Here is a 12,492-nt window from a genome sequence, read left to right as displayed (position 1 = left end):
TGAAACTTGGCTACCCTCTTTATCTAAAAGAGCTTAACAGGCATCTCATTGATCCGTCGTTCAAATGCACTTCCGTCTGCTTGCAAATTAGCCAAAGTCTTCCCATGTTTTAACCACTGGGATCCGATCGATGCAAGTTACTATAGTCCAATTTTGTTTTTCAGCACTCTCTAGAGTTTTTGAAATAATTATTTTTGAGCAGGCCTTTCCCATTTTGGTGAAATTTACTTCCTTCACCCGCACCAGTTCACAGTAGGGCTCTTTATTCTACCATTACCACTGACTCTCTTCTTGGTATTCGAGTGGTGTTCTTGTTGCACTTCCTAATCTGTTGGGTGTCCTGTTTAACAGAGGGAAAAGCTTCATGGAATTTTTGTTCGTGGGGCTGTCACTTACAATTTTGGCGCTAAAATGTTCGCTAAGGCATTGACAGTAACCAAATAAACCGCGCGTTTTATGACCTGTTGGGCGCATCGTCGGCTTAAACACTCACAAGTGACGCAGCCAAAGCAAACAAAAGGTGCAAACTGCAGTAGAACAGTAGTGTCCGAGTTAGGAATCAAAGAAAGCCGACGGCTGAAGGAGATCAATCGTAGCGATAAACTCTGATGAGGTTTACTACAACACAATGGCAAAACTCACGATAAAATCAGCGCTGACTATACACTTAACTTGTTGTTTATGCCTAAATTGAGTTGACAAAAAAGTTTGCTTTTGTGCTAAATAGTATAATTATATTACAACTCACTGGTTATTGGTACATTTCATTCGGAACAACCTCGCAGTACTGAAAAACTGGCAGGGAGCGCCTTTCCTTTCTCCGGCTTATGCGACGTCTACAAAGTTCGTTAAACTGTCAAATCAACTCAGGTATTGTTCAGAACGTGTTCTGCTGCTTGTAATGCGCGATCATACATAATTGAAACTATTTAAAGTGTCATTGAAGGTAAGCATCAGTCAGTAAGTCTAAATTGGGAAACAAAATGAGGCGTGAGTGTAAAATAGCCGCCGTATACAGTAGTTTTGTTGTTGTTGTTGTTGTTGTTGTTGACATAGTTATTTATTTTGCGGGCTCATAGAGGCAAATCTAAAATCAATAATCCCCTGACGTTATTTTCCTTTTTCACGCAAGACTGAAAGCGTTTTCTTCTCAGGGTTCCCGCATTGATTGATTCGCATTCGAATTTTGATGTTTTGTTGTCGATAACTGTCAATTTAGCACTGCAAAAGACATAAATTAAAATGCCAAGTCGTTGTTCAAGTGAGCAGTAAATCCAGTACACATGCTCATACTCAAAATTATGATGGAGTAATAATAACAATATTATCTGTTAAAAATCATTCAATGGAAGCACATGCAAATGTATCTGATGTATGTCCATTACATTCACCTTAATATAAATGTGTGCAATTCAAAGTATTTGTACTATTAACATACTTGTAAAAAATCTTATGAACAGTTACCGTCTAATAGCCATGCATGCCCACTTAGTGTCTGAAAGTCTCGAACCAAGGTCGTCTTCTCTTAAGAGCAGATGTAGTGTGCTGATCAAACTCCGTTATCAAACAGTTGTTTGATAACAAGCTCTGGGCCAGCCTTCTCGGAGAAAACAAAGTTCAGCAGCACATTTGATACCGTCTTGATCGAAACTGAAGTCCGAGGTTGTCTGCTTGACGTACTTATGAGGGGACCAAACTGCTGTGAGATATTCAGTTCTTTGAAAACTGACCACGTGCTGAACGAACTTAACTGCAGTTAATTACCACGTTACCGATGAACAATTTCTTCCGTTTACATGCTTTGACTTTACTGCGTTTCACTTGTTGAGGTCGAAGACAGGCAGTGAAGCCAAGAGATTGCATGCAAGAATCCCGTTATTGAAGCCTTGCCGCTCTCAAGTAAAAGGCATTTTGCAAGGTCGGTCTGTGGCCTCCGGAAAGCGCCCATGTACAATAACTAAGAGGTTAGTGCAAGTCCAAATAGCTAATGGAATCACATTTACAATGGCCAAAAAGCTATGTCTTTTCCATTGTCTTCGCCAAACAGCCATGACAGCTATATTCTGATAACGAGTTTGGATAGCCAGAGACACCCTGTTGAAAAACCATTCAATCACCAGCGGCACTGAAGTATGAATGGCAAAAGATTGCAGCAATTTTAAAATAAAATTGTTTCCTAAGAATATAAATTGATACAAGTATAAGAAGCCGTTAACAGGAACTATAGCAGTTGATTCATACAGCATGCTCGTGATAGCAATATCAGCCATTAGTCTCTCACGGCGAGGAGTGCGAAAACTTCCCCAAGGAGCTGATTTTCTTTTCCATAGCGTGTGACAAATGTGATCAATCACAACCATGGTGCTTCTTTCTATGACCTCTGCAGCGCCGTGAGTTATTCCAAGGATAGTGATGGATTGCAAACTGTCAAGATCCGCTTGTAAAACTCGAAACATAACCGCTGTTGTAAAATTGGACGTCGAAAGTAAGACATGCGAATATCCCAGATGTGGTTCTCCTCAACTGCTGAACACAAGTTCGCGATATCACTTTCAGAATGACTCCAGTGAGAGGAGCAAAGACTGCGATTAGCAGTTTGCCGTCTCTGTTTTGTTTGTTGTACGCTGGATAAATACAATACGCTATGATGATGGCTAGGAAGTAACACAAACAAATTGGTGTAAACATCTGGGAGAAGAAAGCCAGTTTCCGCTTTGTTGAACCTGTGCAGAAGTGAATCGTTAAGATATAGATCTGCAGAGCTACAGTGAAACCAAAGAGAACGTTTAGCGGAATCTTTTGTATGTTGGACGGGTAGGAATGTGATATTCCTAGCGCTTGAAGAGCAACCGTATAAAGTGAATCCAAGCAAAACATAAGGAAACTCACCAGAAACAGCTTTCTTTTCACCCCCTTTAACTGAAATGGGCGAAAAAGAAATAGCATCAGTTCAAAGAACCACACGTACAGAAAAGCAGAAGAAACAATATTAGAAATTGATCTAATCCATTTCACTTTGACTGGAATCGATTTCTTTGAATGAAATTGGCAGTCATTGTACGTTTTGTAGCCTATGTAAGAGACCAACATGAACATGATGCCTACAATGGGAGCAGCAAGAAGCGAAATCAAAGCTCCAATATACATTGATTTACAAACTGTACGCAGGGCTGATGGTCTCCGTTGCTTCCACGCCATGGCAGTGTCTTCATCCTGTTCATTTTCCTGTGTTTCTTCATTTTCCTCTGGTGAGCATGCATTGATAACACTTACATTAAAACGCCTTGTTGCTAGGTAGTCTCCGCTTGTGGCTTCTCTGTCGCTGTATTCTTGGTAAATAAGCTCATCGACAGGATGACAATACCATTCTCGACCTGTGGTTTCTAGAGGACTGTAACCAAAACACTCTGCAGTGAATTCAGGTTCTTCTGGGTTGTAGTGCTCTGTTACGCCTCTTGTAAAACTGAACATGATGTGACCAACGACGTCGATCAGGGTACTGCTACTCATTTTGATTAGCTTCGTCGATGTTTTAAAGGAAATTTTAGAATGACGAGCAAAGACTGCTGAAATGTTTACATATCAATTAATCGGCGTAATAAGCCAAAAACGTCAATTGCTGATCGATGAACGCAAACTGGTCCAACAATCTTTATCGGTTTCCTTTTTCTCGTTCCATTTGTTTAAAAAACGCAAGTTTCAAATCATTAACTGATACACCACAGATAGAACCGCTCAATGTGACTTTTGCCTCTTTCGTTGCTCTATTTATTTCGTTTAGGAAATTAATGCAAAAACCGTTGCGCGGCATATACAGTTTCCGGTTCGCTCCTCAGTAAATACAGTTTGATTAGGTTTTTATTTTTGCCACGTTTTGCTTGTTATGTCGTTCAAAAGTCGCCACAGGCCAGAGGAATCGTTAAGTTTAACATTTAATTTATCTCTTTGGGCACAGCTCTACAAAGCGAAATAATCTCTAGCCTGCGTAGCAGTCGTTTCCGTTTCCGCAGGCTAAAGGATCTCATTCTTGGGTGGCTCTCATTTGAGAACATTACAAAGAGAAAGGCTGAACGGCAATATGAAAGGCGTTAAACGTTTGGTCAATCCCAGCTTAAAGGTTTTTGTCAAAAATTTGTCACAAAACAGAGAGTGTGCATCGAAACCATTGCTCGGTGTGTCACACTTAGAGCATTGTCTATAGGTTCGAACTAAATAGTCATCCTTTCCAATTATTGCACTTATGCTTCATCATGTCTTTAGCTTTATTTCTTTATTAAACACTCACAGCCCTCTCGTTGGGTTTCTGAATCCTTCGCTCACGTTTATTGAATCTGTTTTGTTACATGCACAGCTATGAATAGTGGACCCAAAATTTTTAAAGAGTTGCTCGAACTACGACATTAGTTTTTCGCTTTCACACGTTAAAATAATAATGTATACGAACCAACTTCAAAATTCGAAACTCCCCTAAAGTGCAATATATAGTTTGGTCGTCGCCGGCGGAGAAATTACCTAACTGGGAAAGTGTAAACGGATGTCGTTTTACTACAGCATATTTTAAGGTAAAAGATAACAACCAGCGAGTTAAAAATGGAGTTCTACCAACTGATTAATTCGCAAAATGAACGTTTGCTTATTGCCGGTATTACTTCAGAAGACATTGACGTTGAATGCTATGATTCGAAACGTTTGAAACGTTTGCTTATTGTCGGTTAAGGTTGAACGCTATAATTCGAAATGTTTGAAACGTTTCCTTATTGCCGGTTGAGGTTGAACGATAAGATCGGAAACGTTTAAAAACGTTTGCTTATTGCCGGTTGAGGTTGAACGATATGATTCGAAACGTTTGAAACGTTTGCTTATTACCGGTTGAGGCTGAACGCTATGATTCGAAACGTTTGAAACGTTTCCTTATTACCGGTTAAAGCTGAACGCTATGACTCGAAACTTTTGAAACAATTGCTTATTACCGGTTGAGGCTGAACGCTATGATCCAAAACGTTTGAAACGTTTGCTTATTACCGGTTGAGGCTAAACGCTATGATTCCAAACGTTTGAAACGTTTCCTTATTACCGGTTGAGGCTGAACGCTATGATTCGAAACGTTTGAAACGTTTGCTTATTACCGGTTGAGGCTGTACGCTATGTTTCGAAACGTTTGAAACGTTTGCTTATTACCGGTTGAGGCTAAACGCTATGATTCGAAACGTTTGAAACGTTTGCTTATTACCGGTTGAGGTTGAACGCTACATTTCGAAACGTTTGAAACGTTTGCTTATTACCGGTTGAGGTTGAGGTTGAACGCTATGATTCAAAACGTTTGAAACATTTCCTTATTGCCGGTTGAGGTTAAACGGTATGGTTCGAAACGTTTAAAACGTTTGCTTATTACCGGTTGATGTTAAACGCTATGATTCGAAACGTTTGAAACGTTTTCTTATTGCCGGTTGATGTTGAACGGTATGATTCGAAACGTTTGAAACGTGTGCTTTTTGCCGGTTGAGGTTTAACGCTATAATTCGAAGCGTTTGAAACGTTTGCTTATCACTGGTTAAGATTGAACGCTATGATTCGAAACGTTTAAAACGTTTGCTTATTACCGGTTAAGGTTAAACGCTATGATTGCAAACGTTTAAAACATTTTCTTATTGCCGGTTGAGGTTGAACAGTATGATTCGAAACGTTTGAAACGTTTGCTTTTTGCCAGTTGAGGTTTAACGCTATAATTCGAAGCGTTTGCAACGTTTGCTTTTTGCCGGTTGAGGTTTAACGCTATGATTCAAAACGTTTGAAACGTTTCCTTATTACCGGTTGAGGTTAAACGCTATGATTCGAAACGTTTGAAGCGTTTGCTTATTACCGGTTGAGGTTAAATGGTATGATTCGAAACGTTTGAAACGTTTGCTTATTACCGGTTGAGGTTGAACGCTATGATTCGAAACGTTTGAAGCGTTTGCTTATTGCTAGTTGAGGTTAAACGCTATCATTCGAAACGTTTGAAACGTTTGCTTATTACCGGTTAAGGTTGAACGCTATGATTCGAAACGTTTAAAGCGTTTGCTTATTGCTAGTTGAGGTTAAACGCTATCATTCGAAACGTTTGAAACGTTTGCTTATTACCGGTTAAGGTTGAACGCTATGATTCGAAACGTTTGAAGCGTTTGCTTATTGCTAGTTGAGGTTAAACGCTATCATTCGAAACGTTTGAAACGTTTGCTTATTGCCGGTTAAGGTTGAACGCTATGATTCGAAACCTTTGAAGCGTTTGCTTATTGCTAGTTGAGGTTAAACGCTATCATTCGAAACGTTTGAAACGTTTGCTTATTACCGGTTAAGGTTGAACGCTATGATTCGAAACCTTTAAAGCGTTTGCTTATTGCTGGTTGAGGTTAAACGCTATCATTCGAAATGTTTGAAGCGTTTGCTTATTACCGGTTAAGGTTGAACGCTATGATTCGAAACCTTTAAAGCGTTTGCTTATTGCTGGTTAAGGTTAAACGCTATGATTCGAAACGTTAGAAGCGTTTACTTATTGCCGGTTGAGGTTGAACGCTATAATTCGAAACGTTTGAAACGTTTGCTTATTACCGGTTGAGGTTAAACGCTATGATTCGAAACGTTTGAAACGTTTACTTATTGCCGGTTGAGGTTGAACGCTATAATTCGTAACGTTTGAAACATTTGCTTATTACCGGTTGAGATTGAACGCTATAATTCGAAACGTTTGAAACATTTGCTTATTACCGGTTGAGATTGAACGCTATAATTCGAAACGTTTGAAACATTTGCTTATTGCCGGCTTAGGTTGAACGCCATAATTCGAAACGTTTGAAGCGTTTGCTTATTACCGGTTGAGGTTAAACGCTATGATTCGAAACGTTTGAAGCGTTTGCTTATTACCGGTTGAGGTTGAACGCTATAATTCGAAACATTTGAAACGTTTTCTTATTACCGGTTGATATTGAACGCTATGATTCGAAACGTTTGAAGCGTTTGCTTATTACCGGTTGAGATTGAACTCTATGATTCGAAACGTTTGAAACGTTTGCTTATTACCGGTTGATATTGAACGCTATGATTCGAAACGTTTAAAACGTTTACTTATTACCGGTTGAGATTGAACGCTATGATTCGAAACGTTTGAAACGTTTGCTTATCACCGGTTGATATTGAACGCTATGATTCGAAACGTTTGAAGCGTTTGCTTATTACCGGTTGAGATTGAACGCTATGATTCGAAACGTTTGAAACGTTTGCTTATTACCGGTTGAATTTAATAGCTATGATTCGAAACGTTTAAAACGTTTACTTATTACCGGTTGATATTGAACGCTATGATTCGAAACGTTTGAAGCGTTTGCTTATTACCGGTTGAGATTGAACGCTATGATTCGAAACGTTTGAAGCGTTTGCTTATTACCGGTTGAGATTAAACGCTATGATTCGAAACGTTTGAAACGTTTGCTTATTACCGGTTGAGATTAAACGCTATGATTCGAAACGTTTGAAACGTTTTCTTATTACCGGTTGAGATTGAACGCTATGATTCGAAAGGTTTGAAACGTTTGCTTTGTGACGGTTGAGGTTGAACGCTACAATTTGAAACGTTTCTTTATTACCGGTTGAGGTTGAACGCTACAATTCTAAACGTTTGAGACGTTTGCTTATATATTACCGGTTGAGGTTAAACTCTATGATTCGCAACGTTTGAAACGTTTTCTTATTGAAGTTTTAGGTTGAACGCTATGATTCGAAACGTTTGAAACGTTTCCTTATTACCGGTTGAGGTTGAACGCTACATTTCGAAACGTTTGAAACGTTTGCTTATTGTCGGTTGAGGCTGAACGCTATGATTCGAAACGTTTGAAACGTTTGCTTATTACCGGTTGAGGTTAAGGGCTATGATTCGAAACGTTTGAAACGTTTGCTTATTACCGGTTGAGGTTGAACGCTATGTTTCGAAACGTTTGAATCGTTTGCTTATTGCCGGTTGAGGTTGAACGCTATGATTCGAGATGTTTGCTTATTGTCGGTATTACTTCAGAGAACGTTGAGGTTTAAGGCTATGATACGTAGCCTTTGCTTCGACTGAAATTCAATAGCGTCATTATCATTATATGGGACACATTTTTGGGCACGCTAGTCCCAACAAAAAACTGAAAATGCCGTTTTTTATCCTGTTTTTTATCAAGGACGTGACTCAACAGTTTAGCCATAATATAGATTTTGACCAAGCCACCATTGTCGACAAGGCGCTTGATTACCACGAGAGACTTTTCCCTGAGGCCTTGCATTCTAAGCGAGACCGAAATCAGCGGGCAACTGAACATATAGATATTAACATTCCGGAAAATTTATAGCTCACTCGAAACGTCTTACTAAGTTTTTTGACAAAAGTTTTGTTTATAACGTTTTTTTCAAGTCAGAGTCATACACATCTTAGATTACATTAGAGCAAATAGTTTCCTCCTTTTCCTATCAGACTGAACGCAGGAATAAAGCATTTTCGCATTGTTATTCATTCATCAATTGAATTACCAAAGAGCCTCTCCTACTTTATGATTTAACCGGCAGAAAAAGATGCACTTCAAAACACGCCTATAAACCCAACTTATTTATTCAGCGATACGTAGCAAAGTTATAGTTACAGAGCAGCGACTTTTCGTCAATACAATCTACTATCAATCTAATTTTAGTCTACTACTGACTAAAAGTTTAACACTTTAATCATCGCTAACGCAACCCTCAGTAAACGTCGATGTCTCCAATGAAATCTCCTCTCAAAGTACTTGCCTTTAAATGAACCTCCACAATAGCCCTCTACAATCCTTTTGAGTAGCTAAACAGTCAGTCTCCGCCGACAACAACAATCACACTACCAGCTACCCGAGTCCTTATATACAATTATTCAACTACAGTCGAGTCTCGATAACTCGAACCCTCGCTAACTCGAACCAATTTTCCTTTCCCTTCAGGTCATTTTCTATATAATTTTACTCTCGATAACTCGAACTCCCGGTATCTCGAACCTTTTTCAATTTCCTTTGAAGGTTCGTCTTATCGGGAGTCGACTTTATAATTCTAGACAAGAGACTATGAGGTAAGAGAGCGAATCCCTGTGCCCCATGATAATTATTTTCAATCTTTTTTTAGTTTGCGCCATGCTATTTTGGGAAATTATAATCCGCCATTGAGTTTAAAATTAAATGACGTCACTCTAACTGACCAATAAGATGTCGACATTAAAATAGCAACGCAAACAAAAATAGATTGAAAAAATTTTTTTTATAGGAAGATGTATGTATGGGGGATTCGCTCTCTTACCTCATAGTCTCTTGTTCTAGAACGTTGTGGGAGCTTACAACACATCTATTTGTATCAGGCATTACATCAAGAATTACATCGTCTACTACAATGCCCTAGACAGTTCCATAGCGTGACAGTAGAAAGTTCCCCCCCCCCCCCCTCCCGTCCTTCCTACTAGTTGCAGCCGATGAGGTAAAATTCTAAGGAGGTTGCACTTACTGGTGTCATTATTGAAACCTCGCTTCTCTCAACTAAATGGCATTTTACAACGCTCGTTTAAAGCCTCTTGAAAGCGCTCGTGTACAATGACTAAGAGACTAGTGCTAGCCCACATAGTAAATGGAATACCATTCGAAATGGCCACACAAATGTGTTTTTTCCATCGTTTTAGCCAAACGGCCATGACAGCCATGTTTTGATAACGAGTCTCGATCGCTAGAGACACGCTGGTGAAGAACCACTCAATCACCAGCTGAACCGAGGTAGTGATGACAAAAGATTCCAGCAATTTTATAATGGTCTTGTTTTTTAAGAAAACAAATTGATACAAGAACAAGTAGCCGTTAACAGACAATATGGCAGTCGATTCAGACAACATGCTTGTAATGGCGAGATCAGCCATAAGTCTCTCACGGCGAGGTGTGCGAAAACTTCCCCAAGGAGCTTGTTGTCTTTTCCATAGCGTGTGACAAATGTGATCAATCACAACCATGGTACTTCGCTCTATAACTTCGGCAGCGCCGTGAATTATCCCAAGAATAGCGATGGATTGTAAACTGTCAAGTTCCGCTTGTAGAACTCGAAACATAACCGCTGTTCCAAGATAGAACGGTGCAATTAAGACATACGAATATCCCGGATAGGTAGTGTTCCATAATCGCTGAGCAGAAATTCGCGAGATGACCTTGGCAACTACTCCAATGAGAGGAGCGAATAGTGCAATTAACAGTTTGCCTTCATTATTTTGTTTGTTGTACGCGGGATAAATACAATATGTTATAATTATGACAACGATAAGACATAAACAATTGGGTGTAGCCATTTGAAAGAAGAAAGTAAGCTTCTGTCGTGTGGATCCTCTACAGAAGTGAATTGTTAAAATATATATCTGCAAACCAATATTAGAAAGAAAGATAACGTTGAGCGGAATCTTTTGTAGATTGGAAATGTCGGAATGAGATATGCCCAGTGCTTGTAGAGCAACTCGATATACCGCATCCAAACCGTATGTAAGGAAACTCAATAGGATCATATGTCTTTTCACTCCCTTCAGCTGAAAAGGTCGGAAAAGAAATCGCATGATTACGAAGAACCAAATGTACAAAAAAGCACAAGAAATAATTTCAGAAATTGTCCTCGTCCATTGCACTTTTATTGGAATTGATTTCTGTCTGTAAAATTGGCAGTCGTTCATAGTTTTATAGCATATGTAGGAGATCAGGATGCATAGTGTACCAACAAAGAAAGCAGCAAGAAGTGAAATCATAGCTCCAATATACATTGATTTACAAACTGTACGCAGAGCTGATGGTCTCAGTCGCTTCCAAGCCATGGCACCGTCTTCATCTTGTTCATTTTCCTGCGTTTCGTCGTTCTCCTCTGGTGAGCATGCATCGATAACCATAACTTTAACTCCGCTAGAGGCTGAATAATCTAATGCTGTAGCCTCTCTGCCGTATTCTTGGTGAATAAACTCTTCAATAGGTTGATAATACCATTCTCGGCCTGTGCTATCCAGAGGATTGTATCCAAAAGACTCTGCTGTGAATTCAGGTTCTTCTGGGTTGTAGTATTCTGTGACGCCTCTTGTAAAACTGAACACGATGTGCCCAAACAATTCTATTAGGGTGCTGCTACTCATTTTCCGTTACAGAAAGCGATTTTAGCGGTTAAATTGCAATTTGAATTGCACTCGATTGAGGGACCTAGAAGGTGTTTGGCTTTTTTGTGGAAACTGCAATCAGTGCGGATGATAGCTCGGTCAGTGTTTTAACTTGCGTTGTACTCTCTCTGTTCGCCGGCTTTCATCGTTTAGCTGAGACAGTTTTCATTCTTTTTGAACCAAACTTTCAATTTGATACATAATAAGTTCCGTCAGTAAATTATCTATGGGCGCCACACAAAACCCTTCTGAACTGGCCACACACGCGCCAGCTTGGAAATCTTGGTTATAATACAGGCCAAAGGTAAATCAACCTCTTGATACCAGCAGTATCGTTGGGAACCATGGATTGTAAGTGATACTTCCGCGGTACATTTAGCAGAACTAAATTGAAATATGCAAACACATGCCGCTAACACGTGATACAGTAATACCGGAACATGCATTTTAGATCAATTCGTTTGCGCATGCATGAAAGACTCAAATAAGACTATTTTTGCATCTTTCTTCACTAACTACAGTGTAGTTCTGATTGGAGTTTGCCACGGATTGTTTACTTTATATTTTAGTTTATGTACGTATGCAGTACTACAAAAGCGTTTTTTGATCCGGGGATGCTTCATGATATAATGTATTTTAATATTTTGTTTATATTCAGGTTTTCTTTTCTTCTTTCTTTTTATTTGCGAGGAATCCTCGATAGGGTTAACCTCTGGTACCTCCCAGTTTTCATATAGTTAATATTTATTATTGATTGTAGGAGTAAAGTATTATTATAATACTTCTACAAGATAAACTGAGTAATGTAAGCAATCGATTAGTTAATGAAGAAGAATACGGAGGAAACTGAAATTCATATGCTATGCTCAGCACCAAAACTACAGAGAGCAGACAACCAACTTTCACCGTAAAAGGTTTAAACTGAGACAAATTAGTCATTTCATTTTCCCATTATGAAATAAAGCATTGTTTTGAGTTGTTTCTTTGTAGCGTCACCACGCTGGATGGGCACGTTATTGTCTTTAGTTCATCGCTTTCTTAAAAGACGAGCCTTAAGGTTACCGTATACCTTCAGGGGTGGCTTCAGTTTAACGGATGTAGCGCCTCTCAGTTACATCACAGATACCCAAAACCCTATATCAAATTAAAGCTTATAGAACTGGGTATTCAAATATTTCATTGCTTTTCAATCCAAGAAAGTAAATTTTCAGGTTTTCTGTAAAGTCGAAACTTGAAGGCCCAGATCGTCGTTCAAGAGTTTCAACTCAATGCAATTTTTATATTTTGTAAGTTTGTTTTTTTTT

The 12,492-nt window shown here is 39.1% G+C and overlaps 1 protein-coding gene and 1 pseudogene across 1 annotated transcript; both read right to left on the bottom strand.

Annotated features, from left to right (window-relative positions):
• Nucleotides 1–1,128: 1,128 nt before the first annotated feature.
• On the bottom strand, nucleotides 1,129–3,756 carry LOC146488021 (uncharacterized; annotated as a pseudogene).
• Nucleotides 3,757–8,507: 4,751 nt separating this feature from the next.
• Nucleotides 8,508–11,594, bottom strand: LOC146488020 (uncharacterized). The gene has a single exon (XM_085124468.1). The coding sequence runs from the start codon at nucleotides 11,165–11,167 to the stop codon at nucleotides 9,554–9,556; it is 1,614 nt and encodes a 537-aa protein (XP_084980594.1). The 5' UTR covers nucleotides 11,168–11,594; the 3' UTR covers nucleotides 8,508–9,553.
• Nucleotides 11,595–12,492: the final 898 nt, after the last annotated feature.

The sequence above is a fragment of the Pavona decussata genome, unplaced genomic scaffold (assembly GCF_977016875.1).
Source record: "Pavona decussata unplaced genomic scaffold, jaPavDecu1.1 SCAFFOLD_12, whole genome shotgun sequence".
Taxonomy (NCBI): Eukaryota; Metazoa; Cnidaria; class Anthozoa; order Scleractinia; family Agariciidae; genus Pavona; species Pavona decussata.
This window is presented reverse-complemented; position numbering and strand designations above follow the sequence as displayed.